This window comes from Rhinoraja longicauda, chromosome 2, assembly GCF_053455715.1.
Source record: "Rhinoraja longicauda isolate Sanriku21f chromosome 2, sRhiLon1.1, whole genome shotgun sequence".
NCBI lineage: Eukaryota > Metazoa > Chordata > Chondrichthyes > Rajiformes > Arhynchobatidae > Rhinoraja > Rhinoraja longicauda.
In genome coordinates, this window is record NC_135954.1 from 84,693,423 (window position 1) to 84,714,023 (window position 20,601).

At 42.4% G+C, this 20,601-nt stretch overlaps 1 protein-coding gene across 1 annotated transcript in view; it reads right to left on the reverse strand.

The window, feature by feature from the left end:
• glcci1a (glucocorticoid induced 1a) overlaps positions 1-20,601 on the reverse strand; it is a 178,636-nt gene that overhangs the window by 4,624 nt on the left and 153,411 nt on the right. Inside the window, exon 7 of the mRNA XM_078422152.1 lies at positions 2,270-2,390. Coding sequence (XP_078278278.1) covers positions 2,270-2,390 — 121 coding nt within the window. The remainder of the gene's footprint in view (positions 1-2,269; positions 2,391-20,601) is intronic.

The following is a 20,601-nucleotide window of genomic DNA, read 5'->3' on the forward strand; positions in this document are numbered from 1 at the left end:
GGCAACACTGCATCCAGAATCTCAGCACTTATTTTCACACTTTGACCTTCACATCTAACCAGTTCACAGCCTTTTGAGCACGCATCTCCAGGCATTTCAGACTCCTGCAGATATTTGGCATGTTACCTCGCATGGTATATCCCACTTACAATGAATGGGCTGTACTGTAGTTAACCATACATCACTATTCCTTAACCAGTTTCTGTTATTATCATCCTTACATTTCATTGATTTGACATTGTATATACTGGTCCACCACCAATCTTCCAGCAACTGGTGGTCCGGCACCTCCTTTAATACAGGCAAGAACGCACTTGAAAGCCCCCCACCCCGGAAGTCCCCCCCAAAATGCGGCACCTAGACTTGCTAAGGCGGTCTACCTCGACTTAATTGGGACTTCCGTGCCGATCGACGGATTGAATCTGCCCCCCTGTGGCCGGGGTTCTGGAACTCCGGCCCAGCCGGAGCGGCAGATCCGTCTCCATAGCCAACTTACGTGGCTGCCTTTGCGGCCAATATCTCGGCCCCTCAACGCTGTCACCTCTGTTGGTCTGGTAAAACAGATAAGACAGCAAGGCTCTGGAACCAAGGGTGCTGGAGAATCGGTGGTAGACCTGTACAGGTAAGACCATTTTATTTCAAAGAATCAACACCTCTGGCAAATCGAATAGTTTGCTGACCCGCAATTCCATTTAACTAACTGCACCTTAATCACATGAGAGAACGAAATACTGAATTACAGTTGTCATTTGCATTTATTCAAACGATGTCACACTTCCTTTCTATTGATATTCAGAGGTAAAAACTAAAGTCGTAGTAGATCTCAAAGGCATCACAATCAGTGATGCTATTAAAGAAGAATTTAAGTTCAATAAAAGAGGAACTATTGCAATAAATCTGGAACTCTTAAATTGTACACCTTGTAAAAGATGCAGAAACATAATAATAGGATTAGTTTTAATCATGCCTAATAAGTGTCTTCAGCCATTCGTGATAATTAGCCCGACAAACATTGAGTCACATGCATGTCAAGATCGTGTGAGCAATATATTCTAGCTATGGTAATCTCACCGAAGGAATTTGAAGAAAACTGCAAATAATTAAGCAGTTTTAACCAATAACGCAAGCCGTGAATGCAAAATAACTGTTTTTTTTTGTTTAATGTGCCTTGGACTGAAATTAATTTAACACATGTGGCCACATTCTTGGGAGTGGGTATATGGGAGCTCACTTCTGCTCTATCTCCGTCGGATCCAGGTGTTCTCCTAATTGTGATTTTCCAATTCAATAGATTAATCTGCAGCTCTACTATTGGAATAGCTCAACCTTTGTCTACTATCAATCCTTCCACTCTATAATCATAACTCCAGCAAGAAATTGTTAAAAGCATACTTGCAGAAAGCAATGTTTAAGGGACAACATATTTTAAATTTTCTAGCATTTAGATTTGCACAGAATTTTCTTCAGATACCCACTGGCCAGAGCTCTGCTCATTTGGCATAATTTAGAGTTAGTAAAACCCGCCCATGCCAACCAACATACCTATATGCACTAGGCCCATTTGCCTCTGTCCCCCTGAACATTTCCTAACCTTGTCCCTGTCTAAACTTCAATGTTTTGAACTTCTTTCCATCTGGCTCGCTGCTGGCAGCAGTTGGGAGTAGGGGAATTATAAGCGACCAAAAAATAATAATGGTGGGCTGTTTTTATGTCAGGACCTCTTGGACTCCAGGCCTTCCCCATGCAGATCCCCTCCCTGCCTCTCTGAAAACTATGTTTTTTATTTAGACATTGATACTAAGTGACTCTAAACAAAATGATCTTTGATAGTATCGAACTCAAGTTAAACCTAATTGTTAAGATTAAAAACACTTATTTTCTCTGGAGGTTGCAGATTATTTACGAACCTTGTGTTTCAAGTAATTCACATTGAGCAAAACCGTGTGTGTTATTTTTAATTGGACTACTGCAACAGCTTGGTTTAATGTGAAGATGCACAGAGAATCTCTCATTAGGATTGAAGTTCTCTCCCTTGGCACAAAAGGATGTGTTCTCACACGCATCTAAATGTGCCATCATCGTGCATAAAATACATTCTAAATTGATCATGTTTAATAAGGAATCCTCCTGTGCTAACATGTAAATACAGAAACCAAACAACAAAGATGCTATGGTACTTAATCCATTTATTTATTCATCTATTTAATGTGCATTTCAGTCAATTCTGAAGAGTAGCTAATATTTTAAAAAATTATTCAAAAACACTTACGACATTTCCTCAAAGACTTTCACCTTTTCACATCCCTCTGGGGGTTCTCGTTTGAACATATAGCTGTTGTTTGGTTTAGGTGAAGAAGCATATTTGGGGAGTGGTGAATTACTCCCACTGTCTGTAAATGCAAAGGAAGAGATTACTGAAGGATCCCGGAATGCAAAGTAAGAAATTGTGAGGGGAATTCCGAAACGACGTTCATATCAGTGTTCAATCACTAAATTAAGGGTTTTTTTCTTCAAGTGAAGTGTTATCAAACCAATTGCATTTGGACCAGATATCTGCTCTGAACAAGTTGAATTAAAAGGCAGTTAATGAAGCATAAAACTGTGTTTAAGCAAGATTATTACAACCATTTAGAGTAACTTCCAATTGAAATAAATTGCAGAAAGTTAGGTTCAGCAGTCACTAAATGTTGTGTAACACTTAAATGCTGAGGAGTAGAGCACAAAAATAGGACATTAAATCTGCTTGGTACATAAAGGCCTGCACGAAGAAACCCTAAGGTGCATCAAGCAGATCATTCATTCAGCCTTTATAAAAAGGATAGCAACATAGTTTTGTCTAAATACATTTTTTTCTTGAGCAAAAAAAAAAGCATAAATGCAACCAAAAATCCTTATGAGTTGGACAAAGTGTTAACAGTGTAATAACTGTCTGTCAACAAATTTAATCAACATGTAATCCTCTAAAATATTTATTTTGAAAAATTAGAATTATTTCATTATATCTCAAAAAAGAGACCAATGTGTTTTCATACTAAACATCCAGTTTCAATACTGCAGCGGTGAAGACTAATACATAAATGCCTCTTTCAACAAGAATGACTGCATAGCAATGTAAGAAAAAGACTGAAAACTAACTGTACAAAATATAACATGCATAATATTTTCCCGCTAACTGTAGGAGAGTCTATGACCTTTCCAATCTGCACGGTGCAAAGCTCCAGCACTGTTGCAGTCTCATCTGCAGTCTCTTTCATTGCAAGCACACAAATCAATAACATTTCTTTCTTCACCGCATTACTCCTGATAATCAGACTGCTTCTGCTTATTTCAAATTCCAAATGAGGCATGAATACTTAACACTGTGTGAATCAGTAAAAACACAAAAAGGTGTAACTGAACTACTAAACAGTAGGTGCAGGGTAGGCCATTCGGCCCTTCGAGCCAGCACCACCAGGTAATGGGACGCTTAGAAGCTCTCGCCTTCCTCAATTCAACTGTAGAAATAATGATTCTCTTATTTAAAATTATCATTCATGTCCTTGAGCAGAGACTGGACCAATTTCTGTGCAATCTTTGCTTGCTTTCGGAACCATTTACCACATTAAAGGCACTGTATAAATCAATGCTGTTGATCTGTACATCTTTCCAGTGTTTCAGTCATATTTGGCTCCATAGTCTCCAGAATATTTCCCCAAAACAAGCTCTAGTCCTAAACAGCATTTCAAATGAAAAACCATCTGGAAGAGTGAAATTGCACTCAAATATATGCACTCAAGTACATCCGAGGACGTACACGCCACTGGAGATAAATGGGATTACTGTGGATAGGGTGAGCAGCTTTAAATACTTGGGAGTCCACATCACAGAGGATCTGACATGGACAACATTGCTGCACTGGTGAGTAAGGCAAGGCAGTGCCTTTACCACCTCAGACAGCTGAAGAAATTCAGTCTCTCTGAGGATCCTTCAGTGCTTCTACTCTGGGGCTGTAGAAAGCATCTTGTCCGGCAACATCTCAATCTGGTTTGGGAACAGCTCTACCCAGGACAGGAAGGCTCTGCGGAGAGTAGTGCGTTCAGCTGAATGCACTATGGGAACTACACTCGCCCCCCTGCAGGACCTATACATCAGGAGGTGCAGATCCAGAGCCAGTAACATTATGGGGGACCCCTACCACCCCAGCAACGGACTGTTCCAGCTGCTACGGTCAGGCAAACGCCTCCGCTGTCACGCTGTGAAAACAGAGAGGATGAGATGTAGTTTCTTCCCACAGGCCATCAGGACTGTTAACTTTTATATCACCAGGGACTAATTTACTGTATTAATTTATTTTTTTGTGTTGTGTCTTTAAAAAATTTAAAAAATCTATTCTGCTTTGTAGTTTTACCACAATCCGCAGGCATTTCCACTTTCATTTCACTGCACATCTTGTATGTGTATATGACAAATAAAGTAGACTTGACTTGACGTCATTAAGTTTGGCCAACTAAAATATGCAGTCAATTATGGAAACAACAGAAACTGCAAATGCTGGAATCTTGAGCAAAAAACAGTACTGGAGGAACTCAGCAGGTCAGGCAGCACCTACAGAGGGAATTGACAAGCAATGTTTTGTATTGGGACCATTTTTCAGTCTGAAGGAGAGTTCTGATGCAAAATGTAATCTGTCCATTTACTCCACAGATGCTGCCTGATCCACTGAGTTCCCCGGCATGCTGTCAATTTTGGTTGCTTTCTGACACTTTATGGGGCACTATCACATCTTCAGTTACAGGTATAGTAAGCAGATGTTTTATTTATTAATCAATCCATTTAAAATTTGGCACGTAGTTTAACCCTGTAACCCAGAATCAAAAATAATTCAATATCAGGCATTAAAAATTGAGTCATCTTAAAAGGAGAGTTAAGGCATACAGTCATGCACCACAGACTTGAAGCAAACCATCAAACACACATTTACAACAATCCCATTTTTTTAAATATTCCCGCATTCCTATCAACTCACCCCAGATTCCAGCATTCACTTCCACACTATGGGCAATTTAGAGTGGAAAATTAAATCTTCCAACCCACTTGCCTTTGGGAGGCAGAAAGAAAATAGAGCACTATGGGGATAACCCAGAGTCACAGGAATAACATGCAAACTCCACCCAGGCAGCACCTTATCAACCAGAGCTGTCTGCCCCACTGCGGCAATGCTGTGCTGCTCTTGAATACAAAAGAAAGTTAACAGAAAATCAGAACAGTACAAATGAACCAGAATGCTCCCATACTTCCTTAAGTAGAAGACAACCAACTAGTTTGGCCCATCGAATCCATGATGGTGACCATTTCCCCCATTAATTTTCCCTATACTCAATTCTCATAACAAGGAATCCAGCACACTCTATGATCGTTAAATGTAAGTAAAATTAAAAGAACATTGTAATCCATGGACTAATTATGTTCAAAATAGCTAAAGGTATTTTGGGGGAGAATAATAAATATTTCTTCCATTGACTGGAATTAAAACAGTAACGCTCCTCCTGCAGAAGGATGCTGTGCCCATCCTACAATGCAAAGGCAGGGTTACAGATCCAGCACCAGGCTTGCTTTGTAGTTATCTTGAAATCAGAGCTCGTCTTGTCTTGGCTTGGCTCCAGACTAAAAGTGTAAACAATTACAAAGACCATCATAACTCTCTGAAGCAATTAAAAGGGTAAGCTTTAAATCAATTTCAATGCAGTGTCAGCATTAAGGTTATAATCAACATTAAACTGCATCAATATTGAACAGGTTTTTATTTCAATAATTTAGATTTGGCTTGTGCAATCAATGAAAGCGTTCACCACCATTTCCCTCAACAGTGACTGTGAACATGGGGTGCATACAATAGACAATAGACAATAGACAATAGGTGCAGGAGTAGGCCATTCAGCCCTTCGAGCCAGCACCGCCATTCAATGCGATCATGGCTGATCACTATCAATCAGTACCCCGTTCCTGCCTTCTCCCCATACCCCCTCACTCCGCTATCCTTAAGAGCTCTATCCAGCTCTCTCTTGAAAGCATCCAACGAACTGGCCTCCACTGCCTTCTGAGGCAGAGAATTCCACACCTTCACCACCCTCTGACTGAAAAAGTTCTTCCTCATCTCCGTTCTAAATGGCCTACCCCTTATTCTCAAACTGTGGCCCCTTGTTCTGGACTCCCCCAACATTGGGAACATGTTATCTGCCTCTAATGTGTCCAATCCCCTAATTATCTTATATGTTTCAATAAGATCCCCCCTCATCCTTCTAAATTCCAGTGTATACAAGCCCAATCGCTCCAGCCTTTCAACATACGACAGTCCCGCCATTCCGGGAATTAATCTAGTGAACCTACGCTGCACACCCTCCATAGCAAGAATATCCTTCCTCAAATTTGGAGACCAAAACTGCACACAGTACTCCAGGTGCGGTCTCACCAGGGCCCGGTACAACTGTAGAAGGACCTCTTTGCTCCTATACTCAACTCCTCTTGTTACGAAGGCCAACCTTAGGACATTAATAGTAACTGCCCAGGAAAATTAGTCAATGGAAGGAAATACATTTTCAAACACATCCTCATTGTTGTGAACAGGTCACAATACAGAAAGTTTAGGGAGGAGACTTTGAGCTTGGACATAAAGCAGCAGAAGGTAGAGACATAGTTGCTGAGATGGAGACTGTGGACGCACACATGACCAGAACTGGAGGAACAGAGATCTTGTAGGACCGTGGTGCTGGAGAAGGGCATGGTGATGAAAGGGAGCCCATAAGGATATTTGAAAGCGAGGGTAAGAAGTTAAAAATTCAAATTTTTGGATGCTTTCAAGAGAGAGTTAGATAGAGCTCTTAATGATAGTGGAGTCAAGGGATATGGGGAGAAGGCAGGAACGGGGTACTGATTGTGGATGATCAGCCATGATCACGGTGAATGGCGGTGCTGGCTCGAAGGGCCGAATGGCCTACTCCTGCACCTATTGTCTAAATTCATGAACATTTGGCCCAGTGGGCTACACTTGGGGAGGGATCCTGCATGCACAGTTGAATGAATGACCATGATCAGAGTAACAAAGAAATTTATCAGCCATTCCCAAGAGAAGGTCAGGGGCTGGGTCAAAGCAGCTAGAGGCTCCGCTTCGAATTCCCCAATGGCTTTTCGTCATTTACACGGCACAAATCAAGAGTGTGATGGAATACTGTGCACTTGCCTGGATAACAGCTGCTCTGATACCAGTCAGGATGATTGACGCTATCCAGTACAAAGCTGCCCGTGACCGGCACCCATTCCTTATCCAAAAGTGCACTCCCTCACTCTCCATCCCACCATGACTGCAGTATACCCCAGCTACAAGACACACTGTGGCTACTCTGCCAACACCTCCCAATCCTGTGAACATCTAGGGTTTTCCTCCAAGATATTCACATACCCTATCATCTACGGAGCTATTGCTGTTTGCACTATTATTGTTTGTTTGTTTTCATTTGCTTTACCTATGTATTTGTTTGACATGATTGTACATATGTATGGTATTACCTGAGCTGATTGAATAACATGCAAAACAAAGCTGCACTGCACCTCGGCACGCATGACAATTATATACCTGGTCTGGGCCTGTATCATGCATCAAAATTCTGTAATTCTCCACAAAAAGGCATTATATGAATACCTTCATCAGATGGTCAACCAGTATGCAATCATAGAAAATAGACAACAGACAATAGGTGCAGGAGGCGGCCATTCGGCTCTTCGAGCCAGCACCGCCATTCAATGTGATCATGGCTGATCATTTACAATCAGTACCCCGTTCCTGCTTTCTCCCCATACCCCCTGACTCCGTTATCTTCAAGAGCTCTATCTAGCTCTCTCTTGAAAGCATCCAGAGAATTGGCCTCCACAGCCTTCTGAGGCAGAGAATTCCACAGATTTACAACTCTCTGACTGAAAAAGTTTTCCCTCATCTCCGTTCTAAATGGCCTACCCCTTATTCTTAAACCGTGGCCCCTGGTTCTGCACTCCAACATTGGGAACATGTTACCTGCCTCTAACGTGTCCAATCCCTTAATAATCTTATACGTTTCAATAAGATCCCCTCTCATCCTTCTAAATTCCAGCGTATACAAGCCTAGTCGCTCCAGTCTTTCAACATACGACAGTCCCGCCATTCCGGGAAAGAATACCTACATTCATATGGAGGTATGGAAGAAACTGCAGATGCTGGTTTACACCAAATGCTGGAGTAACTCGGCGGTTCAGGCAGCATCTCTGGAGAGAAGGAATGGGTGACGTTTCGGGTCGAGACCCTTCTTCAGTCAGCCTCAATTTGCAGTGACATGCAACATTCCTTTGTAAACAGCAATACTGAAACTTTATCAATGTACAAGTCCTGGACGAGAAGACTGGTGCAAATCGTACTGCTTACAAAAGGCACACGGTTAGAAAAAAAACAGCACCGTATGAAAGTAAATATCAGTCTAGGTGGCTGCAATTTACATCCAATTATCACATAATCATTGACAACATTGATGGAGCCATGATGTACCGCAGCTGTGAAATACAAAACTACAATCAGATTCCTTTTACACCTACTCCTAAAATTAGAAATCAAGCAAAAATAATTTCTTTCAAATCATCACACACTGATATAAAATAATTAGACGCTTCATTAAGGAAGGGAAGGATTGCAAATGTGTTGCTGAATATTTCTAACACAGGCTCTGGAAAAAGCACTGTGCCAATTACTGTAGAAGGGAGGATGTCAAGACAGCAAAGGTTTCAATCCACACGGAGGCTTTTGCCCCCACCCCCCTCACCCTGCCCCCATCCCCTCCCAGCCCCCACTCCTCCCCCTCCCAATGCAGGAGAGGTTTGGGGCCAACGGGTCTACTTGGTCGAGCTTGACTTAAAAATGGGCACAAAATATTTTGCATCACGCTTAACATACACTTCCAATCATGCACACCAATGCTGTGATGAAAATGTACGGCTTGATATTGTTATTGACTAGAGTTCAGGGGAAGTAACAATAGCAAGGGCATCTGAAAAGGATCTTTACCTGCTGCAGTGGCATGCAGAAATTATTTTTACTGGATGGTGTCATCCATGGGTTTTTGGCTTGGCACATGAAACTAAAACCTCCTGAATGTTAATTTGAATATCTGGGAGTTGTGGTTGTGGTAGCAATAGTGGTTAAATATTCAGATTAAACATGCCATGACCCCAATAGCATGCTTTATTTCTTAATGGTGGCAGTGATAGATTTCTGCACAGATTTTAATATAAAACTATGCAAAGATGCTTTCAGCAAACTGCGCATTCTCCCAGTTTTCAAAGCTTTCTAAAACTCAAATACCTCGTCTTCTATTTATTTGAAAAAAATGGATAATCAATTTTAATCATTAATATTACAGGTTGAGATTGAAACTACTTGTTATTTTAAATCAATTAAGTCTGTATTTTGAATATTAAAAAAGAATAAATAAACATCTATTCAAAATCACAGCACTTTGATCTTCTATTTTTTTTTAATAAAGCCTACTGGAGTGGATTATATTGTATGGTGAATGAGATATATGTGGATAGTTTTGAAAGTGGTTTGTCCCTCTCCACACTACTTGATTCTACTACAGTTCTCTTGTTTTCAAGTTAAATAAGTGGCCATTTAACAAATCGAGCTTATGGTTCTACATTTGGTAACACCGAGATATCTGACTATCAAAAGAATGTTTTTGCAAATCACATTTCAGCCAGAAAGCCTCCTAACCACTGTTCCTGCATCTAAACATTTAGTTTAGTAAGAAGGTGGTTTAAACAGACTCATTGTCCGTGTTGCTTGATAGAACTCCTTTTATTCCAATCCAGAAATCAGCTGATAGTGGTTCTGGCAAATAGTGACTGTTTATGTAACTTACAATGAAATTATTTTTGTCTTTCTTTACACCAGGAAGTAGAAGTGATAAAGCATAACTTTCCATGGAAACATTTAACATTTTCTGCCAATGGACACAGGGCACATATTTTGCAAGGCTTTTGTAAAACAAAATAAATAAGATTTCAGCATCATTTGAAAGCTTTGTTCATTCTCTAATGATTGAATCAACGTGAAGCGATAGTATGAGAGTGGCCGTATTATTCCGCAGGCTCCTCATCACAACAGATATGACACCAGCTCACACCGGTCTGCCTCCCAGAGTACTGTAGAAATTCAGCACAGGATAGTGAAAAACTAAAAGTTAATGAACATCAAAGTTTGAGAAAGCACAGGAAAGAATGAATATTTGGTGATGATGAAGACAGATAACATTTTAACTGCTTTTCCCATGGCACAGTAATCTTAATTTTCATAAGTTTAAGTGGCAGGATTCCAGAGAATGGATTTCAAGATCTGGCTTGTCTCCTTGGGTGTGCTGCTTCCAACACATCTTGCACCGAAAACTTCAGAGAGAAATAAAGGCTCTGAGCAACAATTTGGGAGTTTTAGATCGGTTAATCAGAACATGCTCTCAAAGTAAAGATAGACACAAAAAGCTGGAGTAACTCAGCGGGACAGGCAGCATCTCCGGAGAAGGAATGGCTGACGTTATTGCTGAAAGTAACATAGTGTATTCATTCTGAACAATTCATTCAGCTAATGCATACTCTATTCAAAATTTATGCTGCTGCTATTCCATTCTAATGATAAGTGATATTCTTGTGATAAGAAACACCCAAAGATAGACACAAAAAGCTGGAGTAATTCAGCGGGACAGGCAGTATCTCTGGAGAGAAGAAATGGGCGACGTTTCGGGTCGAGACCCTTCTTCAGACTTGTTGCAAAAAAAGTAACTATGATAAAGGAAACAGGCCATTGGAAGCTGTTTGTAGGGTGAAAATAAGAAGCGAGTGTGACTTGGATGGGGGAGGGATAGAGAGAGAGGGAATGCCAGGGCTATCTGAAGGGAGAGAAATCAATATTCATACCACTGGGCTGCAAGCTGCCCAAGTGAAATATCATAGATGTTGTTCCTCCAATTTGCATTTAGTCTCACTTTGACAATGGAGGAGACCGAGGAGCTGTGTAGGACTGGGAAGGAGAATTAAAGTGTCCAGCAACCGGGAGATCAGGTTGGTTCACGCGGGCTGAGCAAAGGTGTTCCGCCAAACAATCGCTCAGTCTGCGTTTGGTCTCGCTGATGTACAAGAGTCCACATCTTGAACAAAGGATACAGCAGATGAGGTTGGCGGAGGTGCAAGTGAACCTCTCCCTAACCTGAAAGGACTGTCTGCGTCCCTGGACAGAGTCGATATACCGACAGCAATCTTCTGCGGTTGCAGGGGAAGGTACCTGGGGAGGGGGTGGTTTGGGTGGGAAGGGATGAGTTAACCAGGAAGTTGCGGAGGGATCAGTCTCTGCGGAAGGCAGAAAGGGGTGGAGATAGGAAAATGTGGCTCGTGGTGGGATCCCTTTGGGGGTGGCAAAAATGTATGCCTCAAAGTAACTCTAAACAAAGGAAGGGACACAAAATGCTGGAGACTGAAGAAGGGTCTCAACCGAAATGTCACCCATTCCTCTCCAGAGATGCTGCCTGCCCCGCTGAGTTACTCCAGCATTTTGTGTCTATCGTCGATTTAAACCAACATCTGCAGTTCTTTCCTACACATTCTAAGCAAAGGAATGCAGGAGTGATAAAGGTTTTGAAATGTAAATAATGAATTCTTGGGTTGAAAGCACAGTACAGACCCTATGACTGGCATCAGGCAGAAAAATAGGTTTCTCTGCATTTAGGTTCTACTGTAGAAAAACCATACTGTAGTATCACCATAGTTACGCAGGGTAGTAATGGAGTTGTTCATTAACTGGCTAGGCCTAAATGTTACATGCTTTCAAAATTCATTTAAAATATATAAAAAGTAGGGCAAGGAAATAATTTTACGCACTGCTTGATTTGCTAACAATTCTACTCCCTTATTGACGCTGCCTGATGACATGCGGGACCGTCATTATGATAATAAAATTCTGCTTGTTCGATGTCATTATGATCATAAAAACATCATAAAATTCTGTTAGTTGCAACAAACCTTCATTTCTCTGAACATGTCATGAAAGGATCCAGGTGATTTCATAAGCTTCAAACAGCACCAAATCCAACACGTTATTGCAATAAGTCTTCCATTCTTAGAAACTGTGCTCTCACAGAAAACATGCGACTGTTAAATTTAAGGTTGTATAATTCCTTACATAATGATTTTTCATGTAATAATGCAGTGAAAAGGTCATTACATGTCTCCATACAAATATAAAATGCTGTAAAAATACAGTAACTGCTAATGTGAATCATAGAAAACTATGACATCATTAAAATATTTAACATCAATGCATTTTATACAAGCAATTTATCTGATTTGCTTTTTACAACTTTTGCATACAACATATTGTATTGGGTATTCTTTTTACAACTTTCCATTCATCAAGAAATAAGATTTAAAACTTCGTTAAACATAAATACTGGAAGGGTGACATTGGATTAAGGCCAGGATAGCTAATGTCTTTTAACAAAAGCAGCATAGGTATTATGTTTCATGGTGTTAAACAAATTGATTTATTAGCTCATCATAGACATCATCAATATGTTAGTTCATAACAGTACTGTTTAAGTTAAAAAATAGCATACTATATATTAATAACTCTTCAATATACTACATACACATGACAGAACTGAGTCACATTAAAAAAAAAATCAACAATAATCCTTCTAGGAATAAAAAGACATATGGATTGGACAAATTTTCCAGCATCTCTTTCTCACAATTCCATTGCTACTTCAATTTGATAATTGACAGTAGAACCTAAATGCAGAGAAACTTATTGGTGAATATATATGTAGACTCAGTTACATATTTGTTACATTGCAATAAATGAAAAATTCAGAACACCATCAAACATAATATCAGACTTTGTGCAAATAGATGATGGAATCTATTCTATTCAGTGACTAGTGGAGTACCGTCAGGCTCGGTGCTGGGACCGCAGCTATTTACAATATACATTAATGACTTGGATGAAGGGATTAAAAGTACCATTAGCAAATTTGCAGATGATACAAAGCTGGGTGGTAGTGTGAGCTGTAAGGAAAATGTTATGAGGTTGCAGGGTGACTTGGACAGGTTGTGTGAGTGGGCGGATGCATGGCAGATGCAGTTTAATGTGGATAAGTGTGAGGTTATCCACTTTGGTGGTAAGAATAAGAAGGCAGATTATTATCTGAAATGGTGTCAAGTTAGGAAAAGGGGACGTACAACGAGATCTGGTGCATCAGTCACTGAAAGGAAGCATGCAGGTACAGCAGGTAGTGAAGAAAGCCAATTGAATGTTGGCCTTCTTAACAAGAGGAGTTGAGTATAGGAGCAAAAATGTCCTTCTGCAGTTCTACAGGGCCCGAGTGAGAGCACACCTGGAGTACCGTGTGCAGTTTTGGTCTCCAAATTTGAGGAAGGATATTCTTGCTATTGAGGGCGTGCAGCGTAGGTTTACTAGGTTTATTCCCGGAATGGAGGGACTGTCATATGTTGAAAGACTGGAGTGGCTAGGCTTGTATACACTGGAATTTAGAAGGATGAGAGGGGATCTTATCGAAACATATAAGATTATTAAGGGGTTGGACACGTTAGAGGCAGGAAACATGTTCCCAATGTTGGGGGAGTCCAGAACCAGGGGCCACAGTTTAAGAATAAGGGGTAGGCCATTTGGAACGGAGATGAGGAAAAACTTTTTCAGTCAGAGAGTTGCAAATCTGTGGAATTCACTGCCTCAGAAGACAGTGGAGGACAATTCTCTGAATGCTTTCAAGAGAGAGCTGGATAGAGCTCTTAAGGATAGCGGGTCAGGGGGTATGGAGAGAAGGCAGGAACGGGGTACTGATTGAGAATGATCAGCCATGATCACATTGAATGGTGGTGCTGGCTCGAAGGGCCGAAAGGGCTACTCCTGCACCTATTGTCTAATGAATGAGTAATGACTTCTCAACCGTATGAACTTTATGACTAAATGCACACCCTCACTCTGAAAAACAGGAACACAGACAAAACTAATGCATGCACAATCAGTTAAGGAATGGTGCATCCATCCCCATCAGTAAACACACCAACATGAACGCATATTTGGACCTATATCCAACAGGCACTAACCAAACAAATTCTCACAATTTGGGGTTGACATTCCATTTTTAAACCATTTTGTGTTAATTCCTTGCTTTTTACCACCTGAAAATGTAAACCTCGACTAATGTGATCTTTGTAAAGGAAGCATTTTATGTCTTTCTCTAGTATTTCCCAAAGAGAAAAAATATAGCTCCATTATAAACTATTGATTAAAGAAACTCGAGGTCAAATAGTCAAACAATAACTTATGTCTTTCACTAAATGCTCTATTTATAGAACTGTACTTTCTTAAATTACTACAGTGTAAAGGTTTTATTTTTTCAACAATGTTTACATCATGCGAAAATATTTATGCTTTGTACCAATGGTCACCAAAGTATTGCGACTAAAAAGAAACAGCAGATGGTGAGAGGGGAGGGAGCCACACAGTGACGGAGCGTGTTCGGTCAGTGGCAGTGGCCTGAAGGAAGCACTGTCCCCAGGGGCTACAATGTGAGCCACAACAGCCATGTCACTGGACCATAGAGTGGGTGAAGAAGGGTTTGCTGGTGCACCGTGCGAGTCGGGAGTGTGGTCGGAAGGCAGGGCTCTAAACGGTCGGGGAGATGGTGGGCATTAGGGATGGTCGGCAGGTCATTCCATTCACATTCAGTTTATATTTAATGTTTGTTTTATTTAGGTTTCTGGCAATCCATGATGCTTTAGAGACACGGGAGAGGTGTCGTTAGCAGGCCAGGGGTGTATTGTCATTTCATTATTACATGATCTCTGTTAGTAACAGATAATCCATAAAGGTTCTGGAACTGTGGGTGTTGGAAAATCGGTGTTCAACCTGCATAAATGGCTTTAGAGAGAAGCCACATCTTGGCAATGCCACTAAAGACATGCAATTTTTTGCGACTCAAACTCTTCCTTCCTGCCCATGAAGCAAAAGCTTTTCCACGCATTAACAACTCTCAAAGAACCATATGCCATTCCTCATAATGGCATTGACAATATTGCCCTTTTTGGGACCTAGAGATTAATTAGTGAGCCTGACAATTTACTGCTTCATGTGCGGGTGTAGCAAATGGAAAGTGATTTTCAATTGTCAGCCGCGTGTTATCACCTATAACATGGGACAGCGGAAAGTGAAAGTCTGCCAGGATCACTGGACTCCCATATGTTTTACTGCCCAACGTTCTACCCAGCCTACCTCTCCTTCTAGACAGAGGCCACTCAGAATTGGTTATTATTATACCTCCTCACCTCACAATACACTTCCACCCGTCATAGAATGCTCCTCTTCCATAACAACTGGCTGCAACTGTCCTGTAGTTACCCAAGCTCATGCTGTGTTAATACAGCAAATTGCTGACAACCAACCACTTAGTGCCCTTAACTCGAGGAAGATTTAGTTTAGTATTTTAGTTTGAAGAAACAGCACGGAAACCGACCTTTCGGCCCACTGAGTCCGTGCCAACCAGCGATCCCCGCATACTTACATTATCCTACACACACTAGGGACAATTTACAATTATACCAAGCCAATTAACCTACAAACCTGTACGTCTTTGGAGTGTGGGAGGAAACCAGAGATTCTGGAGAAAATCCACGCAGGTCACGGGGAGAACGTACAAACTTAGTATAGACAGCACCCGCAGTCAGGATCGAACCCGGGGTCTGGCGATATAAAGCAGCAACTTATCGCTGTGCCACCATGCCACCAATTTAAATGCGACTTAAATTTGTAAATGGTTCAAATGACTGTGTTTTGGTCCAGCCACCAATTGTGCAGCAGTATCGCAGGCTGCAACACCAATCTCCTGACATTTCCTGCCATCGATACCCAGCCGATTCCATCAAATGCTCAGTCATGGTTTAGTATCTTCCCTTCCCTCCTTTTCTAGTTCCCTGGGAAAGAAGAATTAAAATTAACCAAATACTACACCACCAATTCTGGTGGCAGATAAAAAGCTTGCCAGGAATCTTATTTCAAAGTGCAATCCTGCAGTTGCCAAATGAACAGAACAGAAATCAAACAAGTAGACTATTACCACAGCGATTTGACAGGAACAGGGCTCTCAGTATTGGGCAATTGCAGCGAATGTGTACCTGCCATCATGTGAAACAGCTTTCCCTGCGCTAATCCAGAAAGTGTCTAGGAGCAACTACACGAGTCAGAACGCATAGGAAAGAACTGCAGATGCTGGTTTAAATCGAAGGCAGACACAAAATGCTGAGTAATTCAGCGGGACGAGCATCATCTCTGGAGAGAAGGAATGGGCCTTCTGAAGGCTGAAGAAAGGTCTCGACCCGAAGCAGCGCCCATTCCTTCTCTCCAGAGATGCTGCCTGTTCCGCTGAGTTACTCCAGCATTTTGGTGTCTCCACGAGTCAGTGAGAAGCAAGGCACAAGAGTGTAGAAGCAGAGGTAACTGCAATGTGCAACATGTATAGTTATATGGATATTTCAATCTGTGTTTTATGCAAGTATACATGAGAAATAAACCACATATTGAGTTGGTTGTTATCATGAAATAGAACCATATATGCTGGGTGCCGTAAGGTAACAGCAGCTTAATCAATACATCAATCTACCTACATGTAACCTTTTAGTCTGTAGCACTGCATCTTCTGCATTGCATCTTCCATTTTCAACTGGAAGATTAAAGGCAACACTAATCCAGCACACAAACATAGTTTACTGATATTTAACATTACCTGCGAATGGGCCAGCTTCAAGATGATGATGATGAAATGAGTGTCATTTACGATAGATCTGGATGGTTTCTGGCTGTGGCCAATTCTGCATCGAGAAAGGTAGCTGAAATTTTTGGATGTATGTTTCAATGTCACTACACTTCCTGGAATTTGTTTACCCTGCCTTGGAAACAGTTTTTTTTTTAAAAAATCAGAATTCCGCTTGCTGATGGGCAGGGGAGCATTGGCGATCAGCGTGCTCAATGCAACATAACTGACAGCATCAGGATAATTACGACCTACATTGCATTTCCATGTATACATGTCAATTTAATTTTCACTGATAGACATGGCTTTAATCTTGAATTTAAAAAATTGTTTCCCTGCAGTTGTGAGTCACTTTCTGTGTGCAGTTTAATTTGCCACACTCTAGGAAGGACACGATGACACTGCTCAGAGCGGAGAAGAGATTCACCAGCATAGGATGAATCATTTCAATTATGAGGACAGGCTAGATAAGCAGGGCTTGATTTCCTCAGAGCAGAGGAAGGTGAGGAGTGACAGAGAAGATCAACACTACGAGAGGCAGAGATAGGGCATTCCCCCATGGCAGAGGTGTCAAAGATCAACCAGCATGGGATTAACGCAAGGATTAGGGAGGATATGTGGCAGAATTTTGCACCAGCCGATTGGAGTTTGAAATGGCTGTATGAAAGGATGGTGGAGGAGGGGTATTCACAAAACATTTAAGAAACTCCGGAAGTGGCGGCGCTGCCCGGCAGTCTGTTTGTCTTTCTTCTTTCTTTGTCTATTTGTTAGTGTTAGATGTATGAAATAGCCTATCTTTAGCTGTGTATATGTGGGGGGTGGTGGGGGGGGGTGGGGGAAACCTTTAAAAAAATCTCTTCCTCAACGGAGATGCGACCCTTTCCGAGTCGTATCTCTGTTTGCGCTAAAAAAAAATTAAAACGCGGGACCTTCCATCGCCCGGTGCGGCTCGGCCGCTGGACTTAACAGTGCCCGGTGCGGCTCGGCCGCGGGGCCTTCCATCGCCCGGTACGGCCGCGGGACGGTTCAGCGCCATGTGCGGCTCGGCCGCGGGGCCTTCCATCGCCCGGCGCGGATCGGCAGCGGGACTTTACATCACTGGTGCAGCTCGGCCGCGGGGCCTTCCATCGCCCGGCGCGGCTCGGCCGCGGGACTTTACATCGCTGGTGCGGCTCGGCCGTGGGACTTTACATCGCTGGTGCGGCTTGGCCACGGGGCCTTCCATCGCCCGGCGCGGCTCGGCCGCGGGACTTAGCTGCGCACGGTACGGCCGCGGGGCCTTCCATCGCCTGGCTCGGCCGCGGGATGTTTCAGCGCCCGGTGCGGCTCGGCCGAGGGGACTTGGGCGTGGGGAAGAGAGCGGATGTTTTGTTGCCTCCATCACAGTGAGGGGGTGTTTGGAGTCACTGTGATGGATGTTTGTGTTGGGGTTATGTGTCTTGTGTTTCTTTTTTTTTGTGTGACTGCTGGTAACGTAATTTCGTTCGGTACCTCGGTACCGAATGACAAATAAAGCTCTGTATTCTGTAAACATCTGGACGAGCACTGGGATCACTAAGACGTAATAAACTACAGATTGCTGGCAAATGCAATTAGTAGAGAAAGGTAATCAGAATAGATACAGTTGTTCAAGAGACTACTTCTGTGCTGTACGGCTCTGTGGCTCCATTTACAGTGCGTTCAGAAAGTATTCAGACCCCTTCACTTTTTCCACATTTCGTTACGTGACAGCCTTATTTTTAAAATGGATTAAATTCCTTTATTTTAAAAATCATCAATCTACACACAATGCACCAGAATGAAGAAGCAAAAACAGGTGCTTAGACATTTTTGCAAAGTAATTAAAAAGAAATAACTGAAATATCACTTCTTCTTCTTGCGTTTGAGGCAGCAGAAGTTGTGTAACGCCCTCCAGGCGCTGTAGCCAGTGCAATGTGCTGTTGTCGAGGGCCATGAGGTCTACCCCTCCACCAGGGGGATTGAGGACAGCGCAGTCGAAAATGACGTGCTGCGCTGTTTGCTGGTCTGCTCCACACACGCAGGCTGCTGATGAACGCAACCCCCAACGATGCATGTTGCCGTTGAACCGGCCGACCCCTGTGCGGAGCTGGTTCAGGGCAACCCACTCTTTGCGGGGCATATCACATTTATATAAGTATTCAGAACCTTTGCTCTGTCACTCAAAATTGAGCTTAGGTTCATCCTGATTATCCTTGAGATGTTTCTACAACTTGATTGGAGTCCACCAGTGGTAAATTAAATTGATTGGACATGATTTTGAAAGGCACACACCTATCTGTACAAGGTCCCACAGTTCACAGTGCATGTCAGAGCAAAAACCACACCATGAAGACGAAGGAATTGTCTGTAGACCTCCGAGACAGGATTGTGTCGAGACACAGATCTGGGGAAGGGTATAAAACAATTTCCGCAGCATTGCAGGTCCCGAAGAGCACAGTGGCCTCCATCATTCTTAAATGGAAGAACTTTGGAACCACCAGGACACTTCATAGAGCTGGCCGCCCGTCCAATGAGCAATTGGGGGAGAAGGGCCTTGGTCAGGGAGGTGACCAAGAACCCGATGGTCACTCTGACAGAGCTCCAGAGTTCCTCTGTGAAGATGGGCGAAACTTCCAAAAGGACAACTATATCTGCAGCACTCCACCAATCAGGCCTTTATGGTGGAGTGGCCAGACGGAAGCCACTTCTCAGTAAAAGGCACATGACAGCCCGCTTGGAGTTTGCCAAAAGGCACTTAAAGGACTCTCAGACCATGAGAAACAGGATTCTCTGGTCTGATGAAACCAAGATTGAACTCTTTGGCCTGAATGCCAAGCGTCACATCTGGAGGAAACCAGGCACTGCTCATCACCTGGCCAATACCATACCTGCGGTGAAGCATGGCGGTGGCAGCATCATGCAGTGGGGATATTTTTCAGCAGCAGGAACTGGGAGACTAGTCAGGATTGAGGGAAAGATGAACGGAGCAAAGTACAGAGAGATCCCTGATGAAAACCTGCTCCAAAGCATTCTGGACCTCAGACTGGGGCGGAGGTTCACCTTCCAACAGGACAATGACCCTAAGCACACAGCCAAGACAACGCAGGAGTGACATTGTGACAAGTCCGTGAATGTCCTTGAGTGGCCCAGCCAGAGCCCGGACTTGAACCCGATCGAACATCTCTGGCGGGACCTGAAAATAGCTGTGCATCGACACTCCCCATCCAACCTGACAGAGCTTGAGAGGATCTGCAGAGAAGAATGTGTGGAATGACCCAAATACAGGTGTGCCAAGCTTGTAGCTTCATACCCAAGAAGAGTTGAGGCTGTAATCGCTGCTGAAGGTGCCTCAACAAAGTACTGAGGAAAGGGTTTGAATACTTATGTAAATGTGATATTTCAGTTATTTATTTTTAATTACTGTGCAAAAATTTCAAAACACCTGTTTTCGCTATTTTATTATGAGGTATTGTGTGTAGATTGATGATTAAAAAAATGAATTTAATCAATTTAAAAATAAGCCTGTAACGTAACAAAATGTGGAAAAAGTGAAGGGGTCTGAATACTTTCTCAATGCATTGTATATTCTCCTTAAAAGGCAGCTCTCTAATATTGTATAAATTTCTGTACAAACTTCTGAGGGGGACGGTTAACTAAAGGCCGGTCTTATGCCCGCCACAAAACCATCCGGCATAGATTTCAGGAATCGAACAGGTGGCACCCAGTTGTT